A 19,345-nucleotide genomic window follows, 5' to 3' on the forward strand; every position below is an offset into this window, starting at 1 on the left:
CACTGGAATCAACCATTAGAAAGAATCAAAGAGATTAAATTTGACTATACATTTTGAAAAAACCTATCCTGCTTTGTTCTATAACAGGAATTGGAATTATATCAAAGTGGCAATCATAAAGGTCCTTAGCCTGAAACAAAAGGTCTTTATAATCTAAAAGATGTGTATGGATTCACAGCATATTCTGCATGATATTGCTTCATTATCATTAGTATCACACACAATTACACAATCTCGACACATTTATGTTAGGCTTGTTAAACAGGGTAAATAAGGTATTATTTGTAGATTTTGAAGATACAAAACATTTTTTTGTTTTGTAATAGGCAGAGCTAAAATTATTCCATATCGCTCACCAAGGTCACAACTATCCGCAACTAACACTAACTGGTTTAGATTAGAGATACCGTAGATAACACTACACAGGCATCTAACTCCATAAAACAGAGCCAAGATCAAAAACTGAGACAGATCAGTGTGTGTCATATCATATAGAGGAGTAGGATCAATAAAGGCTTGTATGAGGGACAATCAGGGGAGGGAGGGAGGGAGGGAGGGAGGAAAAGAACACATGCTTTGTGAATGTGACTGGTTGGAGATAAATGCCTCATATATTTCCAATAAATATTTTAGGAGGCTCAGCAATCTTTCCCAGTAGAAAGGATGGGGGGAATAGATATGCTATCATACAGTAGCATTTGCTGCTTACTGTATGATAGCATATCTATTCTCCCCATCCTTTTAAAACATCAGCAAAACTCAACAGAATTTGTACATCTCATTCTCAATATTTTTGGGATCTAATGTTATAACCTTGAGATTTGTGACATTAAAATGTTATTTTTTAATTTTGAGCATCATTTAGGAGTACTGTAGGAATCATAGGACATAATATCTGACTGCTGATCAATACTTTATTCCAAATTCCAAAGAGAGCACCAGTGAGCAATCATCTAAACCTAGAGCTCTCATTGAAAAGAGTGATCAGATGTCATAGAAATGCTGCTGGAAAAATAATTGAAAGAGAACTCAATTTATTCTTGGAACAAGTGCTCCCAGTGAAAAAACCAAAGTTGTAATGACAATTGAAGACTTAGTGTGTTATACTTAAAACAATTATATACACACCAAGCAAAACATTACTACACGAAAGTATATTTTCTGTGCAATAAACCTTATTTATTGATATCAGGTAATTGCTATTTACAACAAGAGAAAAGAACTGCTAATTGACCATTCTGAATTGAATGATTACTTAAATGATTATAGTACAGAACAATGCAAGCATTATTATTCAGAATGAATTTCTGAAATGATATTTTGCGGGCTAATGGGTAACTTTCAGGAAGTATCCTAGGGCAGACGGCCAACAGTATTATAGACAATATGGCATTGTCTAGCAATATTAGAGTAACTGATGCCGACAATACTATTTTTTTATATAACTAAAGCTTTGAACTGACCTTAGCTGTGTTATTTAATCATACTAAAAGCTTCAGCCTAGTTCTAATTACATTTTACACATACATTATATATCCCAATGCTAAAATTTCAGGGGAAAAAATGAATTAAAATAAAAGAACACTAACCTGTGGAACACAACGGAGCAGACTCTTAATGACTGCAATTTATATCAATCCATGCATCAATGTAAAAGCAACAGGAAGCTATCTAGATAGTATCAATTTCATTGCTATTACAGAATGCTAGAACCTCCACATATTTATGATTGATTCAATTTTAGATGCAATGGCATCTAAAACTCCACTGATTGTACCAGTGAAATCTACCCTGTTTCCCCTGAAAATAAGACCTCCCCAGATAATAAATCCAATCGGGCTTTTGAACGCATGTGCTAAAAATAAGCCCTCCCCAAAAATATTGCAACACAGCAGCAGCCATGAGGTGATCACACTTGCCACCTCCCACATCTCAAAAATAATAAGATCTCCCCAAAAATAAGGCCAAGCTCTTATTTCGGGGGTCAAAAGAAAATAAGACCCCCTCTTATTTTTGGGGAAACACAGTACCATACACTGATATGAGGCTGTCCAATTTTATTGGATCAAGCAAAAACTAATCCGGGCCTCTAGATTATATGGGGTAATAAAAATGTGATATTAAGGGGAAAAAAAGAATTGCAGCTGTAATACTGTAATGCAAGAATAAATTAAATATCAAAATATTTCTAGCTGGCACCCATTAATTCAATTTTAAAAGGGATTCATAGCCCCAGAGGACCAGAAACTGCACATTTGATCACAGGATATTATTAAACACATTATGCAGTAAGCAATCATGTGAGCAATCATATCACAAAGTAGATTTAGGTACATAAGTGCCACAGTAGAAGAAGTAAAGGAAAAAAATATTCAGCAAAGAGCTCTTGAGAAAGGAGAGCAAATGTACATTAGAAATGTATATTTTTGAAAGAAAGGTTCAATCAACAATTCTAAATAATAGACCTAGCATTACTATACCTGGAAAGGTGAGGATAAATATTCACATCTCTTTATTATGTTAAAAAAATTAAACAAGATTAGGTGACTAGCTGAAGGATTACTACATAATTCTAACCTTGAGAATTTTTTACACTTTACACTCAGATTTAAGGGATTCTTATGCAACTGACTATATTATGTGAACAATAATTTGAATTATATAGTCCTTGACTTACAACCACAACTGAGACTAAAATTTCTTTCCTAAGTTAGTGTTGTTAAGTGAATTTTGGCGCATTTTAAGATCTTTCTTGCCACAGTTAAGTGAATCACTGTTAAATTAGTGACACAGTTGTTAAGTGAATCTGGCTTCCCTATTGACACTGCTTGTCAGAAGGTCGCAAAAAGGGATCACATGACCCAGGACACTGCAACTGTCATAAACAGGAATCAGTTACAAGTGTCTGAATTTTGCTCATGTGACCACAGGGGATGCTACAATAGTCATGTTAGAAATGGTCATGAGGTTTTTCTTTCAGTGCTGTTGTTAAGTTTGAACGGTCACTAAATAAATTGTAAATCGTGGGCTTCTTGTACTTCAACAAAAGTCAAATGAAATCCCGATACTCATTATAAACTTTGCTAAGATATCTGACAGCCAGTTTGATATAGTGATTAAGGAATCAGGCTAAAAACAAAATGAATGAATTGTAGACCCGCCTTAGACATGAAAGCTGGCTGGGTGAATTTGGGCCAACCACTCTCTGTCAGATTAATGAAAAGAAGGACTAGGGGATACATGATAGCAGTCTTCCAATATTTGAGGGGCTGTCACAAAGAAGAGGGAATCAAACTATTCTCCAAGGCACCTGCAGGTAGAACAAGAAGCAATGGGTGGAAACTAATCAAGACGAGAAGCAGCTTAGAACTGAGGAGAAATTTCCTGATAGTTAGAACAATTAATCAGTGGAACAGAAGTTGCCTCCAGAAGTTGTAAATGCCCCAACACTGAAAGTCTTTAAGAAGATGTTGGATAGCCATTTGTCTGAAACAGTATAGGGTTTCCTGCCAAGGCAGGGGGTTGGACTAGAAGACCTCCAAGATCCCTTCCAACTCTGCTATTATATTGTATAAACCCACCTCACAAGATTGCTGTTGTGAGGAAAATATGGGGAAGGAGTACTGTACAGTATTATATATGTTTACCTCCTTGAGTTATTTACATACATACATAAAACAAAGAATAAAAATATCTGCCAATTACTGTGATGAAATCTGTCTCAAACTAAATAAAAATTAATTTAAAATTCTAACAATATCTAAAATTGAACAACAGTTAGGAATTCAAGGCAAGATGCCAAGCAACTTCATTTTGCATAAATTGTTCATTCATGCTTTTTTTTACTGGCATCATCATCATCAGAGAGCCAGTTTGCTCTAGCGGCTAAAGCACCAGCCTAGAAAGTGGCAGACCAGGAGTTCAAGTCCTGCCTTAGCCACAAAAGCCAGACTTTGGACCAATCACTCTCTCAGCCCGGGTCACCTTGCAGAATTGTTTTGTGGGAAAATAGGAGGAAAGTGGGTTGGATATGTTCGCAACCTTGAGCTTTTTGTAAAAATAATACAGGCAGGATACAAATAAAAGAAATATAAATAAATAAATCATACTAATTCTCCCTCAAGATTGCAAAGCTGGACTTTCCATCCATGTGAAAGCCAGTTTGTCATCCTAAAGTTCAAAGAAGGATTAGCTTTTTAAAAAAAATAATGGTATTTCTTTATTCAGCAGGTACACTGTGATAAAAACAATACAATTCTAATGTCTCTGCTCAAGATTTCTGTGCGAGACCAATAATGCTGGTCACTCCTTAGGCTCAAGCACATCTATTTCTGGCATAATAGGAAAACTGTAGTATGCAAGTCCCTTTAACTGGAGTTTTCTTTTTAACACAAACATACCAATCTCATCCAATTAAGATATCAGGACTACAGTAAATTCTCCATAAATGTCAGGCAGCACTGATAATACATGAAAGGAGTTGTAATCTAAAACACAGGCGAAAGATATTTTAGTCTCTTGTTATTAGTGCCACAAAACCCATTTTGAAATTACAGTTGCTATTTTATGAAAAACACAGACCGTCCTAAAACTAGCTATTTTAGAATGAAAGAAAGGTTTTGAGGAAGACAAAAAATTTAATGTCAAGGTTAGAAATAATGTATGAGGGCAAGGTGGAATGACTATTCTACAGACAGCCGATCGTTCATGTGTGGTTACTAAAACTTAACATTCAGTCAGAACATTTAATCTGCAAACAGATTTCCACAATGCTGCATAGACAAACAAAAAAACCAGGTGGCTATTTTTATTTCTACTTTGGATGAGAAACTGGTGTGGACAGCTGTTTGTCCATCATCAATAAACAGTCCAAATATTCCTTGAAATCAGGCCCCCATGAAATAAATTGGTTTTTGTGACAACACAAATTGAAGTGATGAAGCACAATTTGCTAAGCAGTGGAGAATTGTTTCAGAATTTCTAAAACAAATTCCAACCCAGATGTGTAAATAAGTCTTCAAAACAAGGTGATTCAACTGCAGCAACTTTGTTCCAAATGATTTCAATCCCCAAGAGAGCTCATTTGAGAGGCACTTCTATTTTCAATTTTAAAGAAATCAAGCTTGCAAAAAAATTTTTTACATGACCTCATTTAGGGAAATGCTTAATAGAGCACCTAAGCATGTAGGTGTACAATACTGGTTAGAAATTGATTAACTATAGTCCTAGCGTGGAAAAACAATTCACTTATTAATTGGATATATATGCCACCTGCCATGAATAAACAGGGTGGTTTACAAAATTACCACAAAGCTATAAAAGCAATAAAGAAAACAATATCTAGAAAATCTAAAACATGGCTGGGAAATTCTGGGAGTTGAAGTCCACATATCTTAAAGCTGTCAAGGTTGAGAAACACTGCCTTAAGCAACTGATGAAGATGGAATTTTGGGGATATGCAAAGCATCAATTTTATGCAAAAGATACACCAACTGGGATATTCCTAGATCATTCTTGACCTGAAAAATGACATTGGCTCCATAGAACAGTTAATCATTTCACACAGCATAGCTACAGATAGTCCTCAACTTACAATCATTTGTTTAGTGACCATTCCTGTTGAAAAAAAGTGACTTATGAGCATATTCACACTTACCACCTTGTAGCATTCCCATGCTCGTGTGATTAAAATTCAGATGCTTGGCAACTGACATGTATTTATGACGATTGGAGTGTCCTAGGGTGATGTGATTCCCCATTGTGACCCTCTAACCAGCAAAGTCAACGGGCAAGCCAGATTCATTTAACGACCATGTTACTAACTTAACTGCAGTGATTCACTTAATCACTGTGGCAAGAAAGGTCATAAAATTGGAAAAACGCACTTAACAACAATCTTGCTTGACTACAGAAATTTTGGGGTCAATTGTGGTTGTAAATCAAGGACTACCTGTAATAAATACAAGAATAATTAAAGACATCTCTCACCAATGAGGCTGCATTTTGGTTAAAGTACATGCTGGCATCTTCAAGTACAAAACCATCACAAAACTCTGAAAGCTACTCAAAAGTGCACATCAGTTTTTGTAAGCCTTCTAGAAAGCATCAGAATCACTAAGTGGAAAATGATAAGAACTTCAGAATCACTCTGCATGCTTTAGTTGGAGGTCTCACTTTATACAATCCATGCAGCAAGCAGCTGCAACCAAATTGCACATAGTTCAAATCTGGCCTTCACTGTAGAAAAGCCCTGTGAAACAAACAGGTTGGATCTTGCCAATGCAATTGTCTTAGTCAAAGCCTTTTTCAAGCACAGGAAATCAGGAATCAAGGCAGGTTCAAATGAAAACTGGTTTATTGGTAACACATTCAACAAGAATCTGAACTAATAGTAAAAACAAATTGGCAGCAGATAAGAGTCAAAAGAATTCAAGGTTATCTGGATTTAGATCTCATGTAGGCACTTGAGACTGATGATGTACTTGACCCCTCCCTCCGGCTTCAGCCTGGTCATCTCCTACAGCCCTGTCTCCCGGAGATTATCTTGTCCAGATTGAGATATTGTTCAAGTCCAACCCACAAGGCAATTATAACTGGCATTACAACAATGTGAGCACATACTGATTAAGTATAGTTATTTTTATTGTATTAATGAGTTGAGTTATAAAAAAAGAACGAGTGTTGGGAATTATAAAATAGCATAGCAGGGGATTTTTTCAGTCGTGGGATTCCAAAGACAGCAGAGCATATGGTAAAAGCATTACTGGAAAGCTGCAGTGTTCCTAGTGTCAAATAAATGTCAGTTAGAGGATTTAGTATACAGATGCGGCTCACAGAAAACAAGTAGACAAATCACAAGAAGGACAGATGCAATCAAGCATTTGAAGGCTGCAGCATTCAAAATTCCAGGTGTTTCTCCCTGAATCTTATTGACACAGCATAAATTTAACCTATGTTTTAAAAAAATCTAGGCTTTCCCTATTGTAATTAATTTAAAAGTACAATTTGTTATAGTGAGCAACTCAAATTTTCTCTATGATCCTTCAACCACTGTACTATATTAGCTTGGGAAGTGATAAGGCATAAAGCTGAAAATTACATCTAAAGTTTTAGCAGAGAAAATGTTGAATCCAGGCTTTTATTTATATAATAAAGTAACCAAGGCCTTATTAATCCAATTGCAGGAATGGGTATGTCTAGTTTAATGAAAAGAAAGACTAAGGGTGACATAATAGCAGTCTTCCAATATCTAAGGGTTAAGACTACCACAAAGAGCAAATTCTCCAAAGCACCTGAAGAAATAATGGGTGGAAACTAATCAAAAAGAGAACCAACTTAGAACTAAAGAGAAATTTCCTGACAGTGAGAACAATAAACCAGTGGAATGGCTTCCGTTCAGAAGTTGTGGGTGCTCCATCACTGGAGGTTTCTAAGAGATTAAACAACCATTTATCTGAAATGGTGTAGGGTTTCCTGCTTGAGTAAGGGGTTGGACTAGAAAATCCCTTCCAACTCTATTATTCTGTTAATCAGTTAGTTATGGATGATAGGTGGGGAAAAGGAGCAGTTTGAATGGGGATTAAGAGGCTAAGTATTCTGAACTCTTTCGTAAGAACAGAACCACTTGGCAGATTAAAAACAGCATTTAGAAGATAAATGAAACTGCATCTTGAACAAATGGTACAAATAGCTTTCAATGCTTCAATAGGCCAAATTATATGGTAAAGACCCGACTCTGTTCTATTAACTTGCTTGCCAATCTGAGTTAGCTGAAAGTTCCTTTCTGGCATTAGATAGGGTTGTAAGACCACATGCATTAACAAAATCTAGCCTTCCTCATAAATATTGTGGCATGTAAGAGATCTAAAGTTATTGCTTTCATTATTTCTAGCTAGAGCACAAATTTGCTTCTTTGCTTCCTTAATGAATTAGTCAAACACAAAACATTAGGCTCAGTTCCCTATCACTGAATCCTGAGGAGAGCAATCAATGTATTCTTCTCAATGCAAAAAGCTCTAAATTATAGTTCAAAATAATGAAGGCAGTGCAGGAAAAAAAACCCTTCAGCTCTCCTTTTGACTAAAGAATTATGTTCAACAGAGATATTGAGAAGAGCGCTTTCTTTTCAGAAAATGTGCCTAGTGTTTAACCGTGCATAAAACTGAGATTATCAGGTACCATACAAAAGTACCCAATAGTAGGAGATTTTTCCAAGAGTTCTCTAAACCAGTGTTTTTCAACCTCAGCAAAAAGATGTGCAGACTTCCATTCCCAGAATTCTTCTGTCAGCCTTGCTGGCTAGGGAATTTTGGAAGTTGAAGTCCACACATTTTGAAGTTGCTAAGGTTGAGAAACATTAGCCAAGGTGGCGCAGTGGTTAAATGCAGCACTGCAGGCTACTGCTAGATCAGCAGGTCAGCGGTTCAAATCTCACCGGCTCAGGGTTGACTCAGCCTTCCATCCTTCCGAGGTGGATAAAATGAGGACCCAGATTGTTGGGGGCAATATGCTGACTCTCTGTAAACCGCTTAGAGAGACCTGAAAGGCCTATGAAGCGGTATATAAGTCTACTGCTATTGCTATTACTTTAAGCCAACACCTAAGAGCATTTACTGACAATTATATATAATGAACATTTTTTTTAAAAACCCTGAAACATAGGTCAAAATATTTTATTTGCCAGAAAGGCTATTTCTCCTCATTTTTCAGACATTTTATAAGGAGCAAAAAAAACCAAGTGAAGGAAATAACATGTTTGGGGTCAATGAACTATAAATCCAGAACAGAGGTTTTATAAACATGGAATCTGTGGAAAATTAATCATATGAAATCATTCTTCAAGTTAGATCTAGACTATAAATTGAGCAAAAAATGCTGGAGATGGTTCTGAATTGCAATTAAGTTCTCAGAATGCAAATATCTACTTTATATAACACCACAAGGCAATTTCAAACAAGTTTGTGATAGTCAATTTTAAGCCAGAAAAGTCAGTCAATAAAATGTGGTTTTACTAAATGCTAACTTTCCCTGTCACATGTAACCATTTAGTTGAAGACTGATCCCACATATTAACAGGAAGAAACCCTTAAAGCTAACTAGCAACACTTGTTAATTTGAGAGTGCAGGAAATGAAATTATTGTAATGTTGCAGTGCAGCTTAGGTTATGAAATGGGATGAAAAGGGTTATGAAATGGGATGAAAAGTTTGCCCTGTCAAACTCTTTAGGGGCAATACAAGTAACAACAAGGGTCATCATATGATGTCAAAAATCCTTCCTCTCATGTTAATGGATACCCACTATATAGATCATATCCCTCCACATGACTTCATTAAAAACTACTAAATATTTCAATAAAATATTCAATTCAGAGGAAAGTAAAAGCCTCACTAATAGGTGAAGAATTACTACTGTTGGCTTCCTAAACAGCTACTTAATCCCTTAAATATTAAATTATCATTTATACTGCCTTTGCAATTAGGGTTAGAGACACCTAATTCAAATTTATCCCTATTGTGCTGAAGGCGGGGACCAGGGCAAAACCAGAAAAGTGGTTTCAGGTTCTCAACTTTCCCAAACAACCAAGGCTAAACTAAAATTATGGAAGGGAGGAGAAAAAGGGTTAAATTTCCCACAATATTTATTTATTAAACTTATAGGTGGCCTATCTCGCCGTCAGGCAACTCTATAAAGATAGTCCTCAACCTATGACCTCAATCAAGCCCAAAATTTCTGTTCTTAAGTGAATTTTACCCAATTTTATGACCTTTCTTGCCACACTTAAGTGAATCAGTGCAGTTAAGTTAATCGTGGTTAAGTGAATCTGGCTTCCCCGTTGACTTTGCTTGTCTGAAGGCTGCAAAAGGGGATCACATGACTCCGGGACACTGCAACTGTCATAAATAGCAGTCGGTTGCCAAGCATCTGAATTTTGATCCCGTGACCATGGGGATGCCACAGTGGTTGTTAAGTGTGAAAATAGGTTATAAGTCACTTCTTTCAGTGCCTTGTTGTAAACTTCAAAAGGTCACTAAACAAACTGTTGAAAGTCAAGGACTACTATTCTTGCTTTTGGTTTCCTAGTTGAAGATCACACCTGTATACCTACAAGAGTCAAAAGAACCGAATGGTTGAAAGGAGGTGAAACTTCCGAATCAGAAAAACCTGAGAGATGGTGGGGCAGGATTTAATTAGAAATACTCCCGGAAGAAGCTGCCACAAAAATGCAGATTTCAGACATCAGGGAGGAGAAGAAAGGGGGGGGGGGGAAGCACAGGAAAAATTCATTTAAAAGCCAAAATTAAAAGGCAGCCCCGTCAAGCAGTGAAGGAAAACCGCAGAAAGCCCAAGGAACAGCGTGGCATCAGAGGGAGGGGGGGAGCGGGACTTAATCAGCCTAATGGTGCTGAAAGGACCTTTATTATTATTTTTGTCTCTTTTATTCATTAAACATGAATAAAACAGCCCATTAAACATTTAAAATGCATCACAAATATTTTATTTTATAATTATTATACTTTTAGTCATGAAACATGAAACTCGGTCAACTGAACACATTTTAAAATGTATTATTATAAAGTTTTATTCATGAAACATGAAACTCAGTCAACTGAACATTTAAGAATGTGTCAAATGCCATTGAGTAGTGCTAATGGTCGATAAGGGTTGCTGCCAACGGCCTAGGTATCAACCAAGTACCCTCTTAAAATAATAATAATTTATTATTATTATTATTATTATTGTATACTTTAGTCATGAAACATGAAACTCGGTCAACTGATGTTTAATGAATAAAGTATATATTTATTATTATTATTATATACCTTATTCATTAAACATGAAACTCAGTCAACTGAATATTCAAAAAATTATTATTAGTGGTATTATGAGTAGTATTATGAGTATTATTATTATGAAACAATGCCTCACGAAGGACGAAGGAGCCACATATTCCTGACGGCCAAATTAACAGGAACGCTGCGCTTTTTCCAAGGCAAATTCCTTCAAGAGTTTTTTTTTTGGGGGGGGGGGAATAAAAAGAGGAGGCGGATAAGAAGGAAAAGAAACCCAGAGGGGTTGACAAGAAGCTGCCCTAAGAAACTTTGCCACCCTTCGTCACGGAAGGAGCCCTGAGGGAAAGCGCCCCCCCCCCTTAGGCTCCACGACCCCGAAGAGGCGCCCCTTCCTCCCTCGACTCCGAGCGGGGGGGAAAGAAAAGCCGCGGAGGAGGCTCGGCCTGAGGGGGGAAAAAACGGCTTGAGGGGAAAAGAAAGGCAGCCCCGAGAGGAGGAGGAGGCGGCGGCGTCAGCGGCGTCGGACTCACAGTCGAGGTGCTTCTTCTTGGGGCCCATCAGCTCGTGCGTGGTGGCCTTGCAGACGGTCTTGGAGACGGCCGAGCCCGTCACGCTGTGCTGCGCCGCCGTGATGCGGTCGGTCAGGCTCTGCCCCGACATGGTGCCCAGCTCCCAGGCGCGGCGGCCGCGGCTGATCCTGGCGGGGAAGCGGGGATGGGAAAGAGGGAGCAGGAGGAGGAGGAGGAGGAGGAGGGAGGAGGAAAAGGAGGGCGGGCAGGCACGGCCGACCGGCCCTCACGCCGCCACCCAGCCCTTTTAGACGCCCCAGCTGCGAGCTCCGCCTTCCTGAAGGGCCGGGCTGGCTCGTCACCCGGGAGAAAGGCCGCCTCTGCTCTCTCCCCGCCCGAGTGGGCGTCGCCTTTTCCTCCTTGCTCCCAGCACCACCCCCCGACTCCGCCACCACAGGCGGGGAAAATGGCCGCCGAAGAAGCCGCCTCCGAGGTCTTTCCGGGACGCCCGGATCACGTGACAGGCACCATTCTCTTTAAATGGGGCCTCTCTCGGCCCGCCCTCTCCTTTTTAAAAAAAACATTGCTAGCCCACGTGACGCGCTCCGCCTTGAAGGCAGTGGAGGGGGTGGTGGTGGCGGGGCCACACCCCCGACGCCCCTGCACGTGACGTGCCGTCATCCCTCCTCCCCACCCTATTGTCGCCCCGCCCCCTTTCCTGGCGGCGCCCCGCCGGGGCTGCGTCACAAGGAAGAATGCGGTGACGCAGCGTGGAGGACCGCTGCGGGGTTTTTTTTTTCCGTCTCCTCTGCCCGGTCTTCCCCCCCCCCCCCAATTTCTTTCGTGGACGATGACGTCACCGGCATTCCTGAGGGGTGGGAGCGGGCGAGAAATCTCTCGTGGGCCGTTGCCTTCCCTGGGTGTTTTTTCCTGCCTTTTCCACTATAGGTAGTCCTCGATTTAACGACCGCAGTTGAGCCAAAATTTAGGTGGCTGGTTTTTTTTTTCAAATATTTTTTTTAATTTTCCAGTAGCAATAGCAGTTAGACTTATATACCGCTTCATAGGGCTTTCAGCCCTCTCTAAGCGGTTTACAGAGCCAGCATATTGCCCCCAACAACAATCCGGGTCCTCATTTTACCCACCTCGGAAGGTTGGAAGGCTGAGTCAACCTTGAGCCGGTGAGATTTGAACAGCCGAACTGCAGAACTGCAGTCAGCTGAAGTAGCCTGCAGTGCTGCATTTAACCACTGCGCCACCTCGGCTCATAATAAACATATATAATATGTGGACGTTGCATTGACTGGGTCAAATCTCTTTGGGGCAACATTAACAATAACAATACAAATAGTAGGTGAAATTCTTCCAACTTCACCAATATTTATCTCATTTCATATTCCTTTTGCATTTCCCCATTAATTCATTTAAACATAAATAACATTTCTTTGCGCCCTATACTCCTAAGCTTAAATAAGCCGCCTATCAATCACACGGAGAAAAGGGGGGGGGGAACCCAAAATGTATGTTGGTAAGTGAGATGGTTAAGTGGATGTTTGCCTCATTTCTTGCCGTTGTTAAGTGAATCATTGTGGTTGCTAAGTTAGTAACACGTTTTTTTCAGTGAATCTGGGTTCCCCGTTGACATTGGCTTGTCGGAAGGGGATCACATGATCCCGGGGACACTGCAACCGTCATAAATATGAGTCAGTGGCCAAGCGTCTGAATTTCGATCGCCTGACCATGGGGATACTGCAATGGTCGTAAGTGTGAAAAATAGTCATAAGTCACTTTTCCGTGCCATTTTGAACGGTCACTAAATTAAGTCTAGGTCTACCTGTATTTTAAAAATGGACGGAAAGGTGGAACGTGTGAATGGGAGCGCCTCGTTCACATTGTGTAAACCAGTTAACGTGGTTTTTGCACGAGTTGCTGCAGTCCTAAAGGGAGTTTCCTGAGATAAATATAGACTTGATGTTCAGGCTGCAGCGTTGCTTCAGAGAATTCCCATTCATTTTTAATCATGCCTTCCGGCATCTGGCACAAAGTTGGTTGATCGCAAGAAGAATCTGCTCTGCTCTGTACTTGAAAGGGAGACCACGGGGAAATCCCAGGGAGGCAGGGAAAGATTGTAAGAACTTTTTTTTTTTCAGAATAGACATAGGAAATAACTTATTTAGCATTACTCGGAAAACTTCAGGAAGAGAAGAAGAGCTGGCTTTCTATGATCTACTAGCTGATACCCGGAATTGCCCAGGTATTTATTTTTCCTAATCCTGTATTGTGCGTATAGTCAAGGCGATGGTTTTCCCAGTTGCAATGGATGGCTGGGAAAGTTGGACCATAAGGAAGGCTGAGCGCCAAAGAATGGAGGCCTTTGAACTCTGGTGCTGGAGAAGACTCCTGCGAGTCCCTTGGACTGCAAGGTGATCCAACCGGTCAGTCCTAGAGGAGATCAGCCCTGACTGCTCTTTAGAAGGCCAGATCCTGAAGAGGAAACTCAAAGACTTTGGCCACCTAATGAGAAGGAAGGACTCAGTGGAGAAGGGCCTAATGTTGGGAATGATGGAGGGCAAAAGAAGAAGGGGACAGCAGAGAATGAGGTGGCTGGATGGAGTCACCGAAACGGTCAATGGGCCAGCAGTGAGAGGTGGTATTTACGGATTCTCTGAACTACTCAAAATTTCCGCTACCAGTTCTCCAGAACTGGTCAGAACCTGCTGAAAACCACCTCTCACACACAAACACACACCGAGGGGTGTTAGAGGTGTCTTACCCCCCACAGTATTTTTTTTTCTAGAGAGTAAGTCATCTGTGTATCAAGTTTGGTTGAAATTGCTCGAGGCATTCCAGAGTTATGCTGGAACACACACACACACACACATAAAAATGTGTAAAATTGGAATTGTCTTGGCGACATTTCGACGAAATCTCATTCGTCATCTTCAGGCTGGTTTGCTTGGCTTCGTTCTTCCAGGAGCAAACTAGCCTGAAGATGACGAGTGAGATTTCGTCGAAACGTCGTCAAGACAATTCCTATTTTACGCGGGATAAAACCCAAATAACCAAAGACATACATACATATGTCAGTGGTGGGTTTCAACACTCTTTAGAAACTCGTCTGTGGATGTGGCCTGCTTTGTGGGAGTGGCTTGCTGGCCATGGGACTGAGTGGGAGTGGCTTGGCAGTCATGTGACTAGGTGGGTGTGGCCAACTTGTAAAATGTGGTGAAACTCACTTAACAACGCTTTTGCTTAGCAACCAAAATTTTGGCTCAGAAACTCTGGCATTTGAAGCACGCAAGTCTTAAAGCTGTCATGTTACAAGACCCTTCCACCCCTAGCCCTTTAGGAAAAAAAAAACAACCCCAGGGGTGTTCAAACTTGACAGCTTTAAGACTTTAAGGTTTAGATAGGACTCTTACAGGTGGGCGGGGCGATTGGGGAGCCAGCCAATCAGTGAGCGGCGGGCAGGGTAAGCTTGGTGCGGACAGGCGGGGGGGAGGGAGCTGGAACTGGTTCTAAACAGCACGATAGATTTGTGGAACCTTCTATAGAAGAGGTTAGAACTGGCTAGAACCCACCCCTGATAGATTTCATTAAATGTATAGGTACAGCAAAAAGGAGAAAGAAAAAAGGGAGAAAAGAATAATAAATAAGTAGCTTCTAATCTTAGCAACAATAATAAGTACATTTTTATTTTACTCTATCTCTTTAAGGTTCCATGTAAGTTTCTTTCTTTCCATAATCTACCCTTTTAATCAGGAAATTCATAAATTATAAATTCCATATTTTTCAGCAAAAAGTTCAGAAGGATTTCCAGTCGCTACTAAATGTAGTAGAGGGAGTCTTACAACCACAATTGAGCCCAATATGTCTGTTGCTAATTGAGACAGTTAAGTGAGTTTTGCCTCATTTTACGATCTTGCTCGCCGCATTTGTTGAGTGAATCACTGCAGTTGTTAAGTTAGTAACATGGTTGTTAAGTGAATCTGATTTCCCCGTTGACATTGCTCATCAGAAAGTTGCAAAAGGGGATCACGTGTCCATGCACGTGACTGCAACCATCGTAATTATGAATCAGTTGCCAATTGTCTGAATTTTGATCACATGACCGTGGGGATGCTACAAAGGTCGTAAGTCTGAAAAAGGATCACGTCACTTTTTTCAGTGCCACTGTAACTTCAAATGGTCACTAAATGAACTGTTGGTGTAAGTTGAGGACTAGCTGTAGTCCTTCACTTATTACCATCTGTTTAGCGGCTGATTGAAGTTACTGGAAAAAAAGTGAATTGCAACCAGTCCTCAGACTTGTAACTGTCATGGCATCCCGCTGGTCATGTGATCAAAATGTGGGCCCTTCACCACGGCATGTATCTATAATGTTTTCCAGGGTCCCATCAGAGGTGGGTTCCTACCAGTTCGCACCTATTCGGTAGAACCGGTTCGTCAAATCTACCGAACCGGTTAGAAGAGGTTCCACCAGTGGACCCGGAAAGCAGGCCACACCTACAGAAGAGGTTCCAAAAAATTTTGAAACCCACCACTGGTCCTTGGATATGATTATTCTACACTATCATGCTCATATGTATAAAACTCAGTGCCTCTGTGAAAGGTAAGGATGACTACTGCGTTTGTGGTGCAATCAGAACATTGCGTGTGTTGAAGTTGTTTTAACGCAAACCAAAGATGCCTTTTAAAAAACAAGTTTACATCATATTCTTATGCATGCCAGTGCTGTGTGTGAGGTAATTTAAGGTAGTTCTGACAAGTGTCGTCGGCATCTTCACATCCGGTCACATGGGCGGCAAGCCACTCCCATACGGTCACATGGGCGAGAAGCCACTCCCACAAGGGAGGCCACACCCACAGAGTAGGTTCGAACAATTTTTGAAACCCACCACTGGGTCCCATGGTCATGTAATTTGAGATCTTCCCACCCAGCTTCAGACAAGGAAAATCAGTGGGAGAATGGATTTGTTTAATGACCATATGACTCACTGCAGTGATTCCAGGGGTGGGTTCCTGGAGCATCGCGCAGGTGCTATATGTGCCATGCGGGTACGCGGAAGCACAGAAGACTTAAAAGACTGGTAAGGAGCTCAGGCGGGCGGGTGGGTCCTCCGGAGCACTGTATCGGAACGGTATCCGGTGTTCCGGGCAGGCTCCAGTACGCCTGTACCGGGCCCTACCGCCTACAACCCACTACTGGTTGGGGGCGATGTGTCCTATATATAACTTTAATTCCATTCCCAAATTCCCAACATAATATTTACATAGATTTACATTTATATTATGGAAAACAGAAGTCTCCTTACACAGGAAACAAATTTCAATTTTATATCCTGCTGTTGTATTTGGCAGTGTGGGTGTTTTGTATATGTAGTCTTTGGAATGCCATGCAAATAATGGGTATAACCATTCCTAGGCTTAGCCTGCCAATTTGTGCACATCAAGCTATTATCTGTCAGCTTTCAGTCTTCAAATTTTTTGCAGCTTGGCAACAGCTCAAAGCACCTGCTTGGCTCCGGCAAGATTCCAGAAAGAAACTCCCAGAATCTTTAGTTGAAAAATAAATAAGGTAGCAGATGATATGAAAAACTCCCATCTGCAACACTGGGGATCTGCCAGTCAGGGTAGATAAGACTTGGCTAAGTTTCAGGCTAAGAAAGTATTACTTTTAGGGCTGTGCTCACTTCAAAAATACTGTACTTTTAGGAGTATAAGATGCACTCCCCTCTCCCAAGAGGGTGGAAATGTTGGTGCGTCTTATACACCGAATACAACCATTTTTGGCCTCCGGAAAACCTGCCCCATGGATCCCGTTTTCGGAAAAAAACAGGCTTGTTTTTTTGCAAAAATGGGGTGTGCAGAGTGTTTGGGAGGCCTGCGGGGTGCTCCTAGGGGCTGGGGAGGGGGAAATGCAATGCGTGGGGGTTTGGGAGGCAGAAAACAGACCTGGTTTTTTTTTTTGCAAAAATGGGTGTTTTGCCCTCCCCACCCCCTGGAGCACTGTGCAGGCCTCCCAAACTCTCTGCACACCCCATTTTGGTGAAAAACAGGCCCATTTTTTGCCTCCCAAACCCCACACACGTCGTGTTTTTGGCCTCCCCGCCCCCGGGAGCACTCTGTAAGCCTCCTAAACCCTCTGTGTGCCCTGTTTTTGTGAAAAATGCAGAAGGTTTGGGAGGCCTGCAGAGTGCTCCTGGGGGCCGAGGAGGGAAAAAACTTTTTTTTCTTGTTTTTCAAAATCTTGGTGTGTCTTATACTCCGGTGCGTCTTATAGTCCGAAAAATATGGTAATTGGGGAAGAATACTTCTAACTTAGTGTGGCCCCTGGATCGTTTTGCTCAAATCTTGCAACCAAAGTCCACACAATTTAAAATAAGATTAAGAAACACTGGACTACTCTATAGTTACTACAAGCAGGTTTCTGATGAGATGTTTTTCCCAATATTGTGCTGGTCAAAAGACAGACAGGGAGAGGGAGGAAGAGGAAAAAAGAAAGCAGAAAAATATGAGTATTGAAAGCTAAAGAACATTTTTTTCCTATTTGCTTTGGCTTCAGCCTAATCCACGGTGGTTTTGGTCCAGCGGTCTTATGTTCCTTCCCTCCCGGTGTTATACTGAAAAAAACAGTACTTGACAATGTTAGCAGAATTTAACATTAGGAAGAGATCAGATAATGTGTAGCCATGAAGTGTAGCTTAGCTTTTAGTGGAAAGAAGCAGATTGTGTAAATAAACTATACTTTTGAAACTATGGTTTATTATTTGGTCTGTTGTGCAAATCCAGCTGTGATTGATTGCCTTTATCATCTTTGCATAAATTATGTGTAGTATGTAGGAGTTTTTTTTTTAAAGAACAATCCATTTAAATTAGGGAAAAAGTAAAAGTTCTTTAGACCAGTGTTTTTCAACCTTTTTTTGTGCAAAGGCACACTTTTTTCATGAAAAAAATCACGAGGCACACCACCATTAGAAAATGTTAAAAAATTTTAACTCTGTGCCTATATTGACTATATATAAAGTAATTTTCCCACGGCACACCTTACACTATGTCACGGCACACTAGTGTGCCGCGGCACAGTGGTTGAAAAACACTGCTTTAGACTATCTTTTAACTTTAATCCGCAATATGTCCCTGAAGCCTCCTGGGACAAAAAATGGGCCATGGGGGGGGGGCGCACTCATTCCCCACCCCCACTTTGGGCCTAGCAGGTCTCCCTGAAGCCTCCTGGGACAAAAAATGGGCCATGGGGGGGAGGGGCGCTGCACCACCCACCACCCATTTTGAGTCTATCTAGCTGGCGTCCCTGAAGCCTCCTGGGACAACAAATGGGCCCTGGGGGGGGGGAACTGCACACACCTCCCACACCCATTTTGGGTGTAGCTGGTCTCCCTGAAACCTCCTGGGACAGAAAATGGGTCATGGGGGGAGATGCACCACCCCCACACCCATTTTGTGCCTAGTTGGCTTCTCTGAAGCATCCTGAAACCAAAAACCATTCCCCACCCAACCCCATGGTGCGCAATCCCCCACATGCGTGCACGCACATCTCAGCATGCGCAGCAGAGACCCAAAAATAAGCTGGCCAGCAGGAGGCGCGCGCGCATACGCGGTGGAGCTGAGCGGGGCGACGGCTCATATGCTCGCAGAGAGGGCTCCGTGTGCCCCAGGTTTGCCAACACACTGTTGTTGAAAATGCCACTTCTCCGCAACCGAAGTGGTAACTTTGGGGAAAACATCTGGATGGTGCAGAACAACGGATGGAAAACAACTCTTCAAAGTTTGCTTTTGAAAAGGGTTGTTGGGAGAGGCTTTGAGTCAGAAACAAAAGATGCTGTCAGCAGCCCCAAGTGACATATCCATAATTCAACTGGACTGATTCAGAATTTAAATCTGTAGCTGTCTGTCATTTGGGGCCAAAGACCTCTGGCTACGTGGACAAAAAGAGTCATGCTTTATGATACAGGGTGTACTTAACTTACAACCATTCACTAAAGCGACCGTTTGAAGCAGGGGTGAAATGCTACTGGTTTAGACC

The 19,345-nt window shown here is 41.2% G+C and overlaps 1 protein-coding gene across 14 annotated transcripts in view; it reads right to left on the reverse strand.

Annotated features, from left to right (window-relative positions):
* PICALM (phosphatidylinositol binding clathrin assembly protein) overlaps positions 1-11,560 on the reverse strand; it is a 72,983-nt gene extending 61,423 nt beyond the window's left edge. For 3 of the 14 annotated variants that reach the window (XM_087721054.1, XM_087721047.1, XM_087721046.1), the window contains exon 1: positions 11,323-11,558. In XM_087721054.1, coding sequence (XP_087577180.1) covers positions 11,323-11,452 — 130 coding nt within the window. In that variant the 5' untranslated portion in view covers positions 11,453-11,558. Of the gene's footprint in view, positions 1-11,322 lie in introns of all 14 variants that reach the window. The other 11 variants (XM_087721053.1, XM_087721049.1, XM_087721050.1 and 8 more) reach the window with 6 other exon arrangements.
* Between the last annotated feature and the right edge of the window lie 7,785 nt (positions 11,561-19,345).

The sequence above is a fragment of the Thamnophis sirtalis genome, unplaced genomic scaffold (genome assembly GCF_051295495.1).
Source record: "Thamnophis sirtalis isolate CommonGarterSnake01/CBP01778 unplaced genomic scaffold, rThaSir2_p1.2 scaffold_8, whole genome shotgun sequence".
Lineage (NCBI taxonomy): Eukaryota > Metazoa > Chordata > Lepidosauria > Squamata > Natricidae > Thamnophis > Thamnophis sirtalis.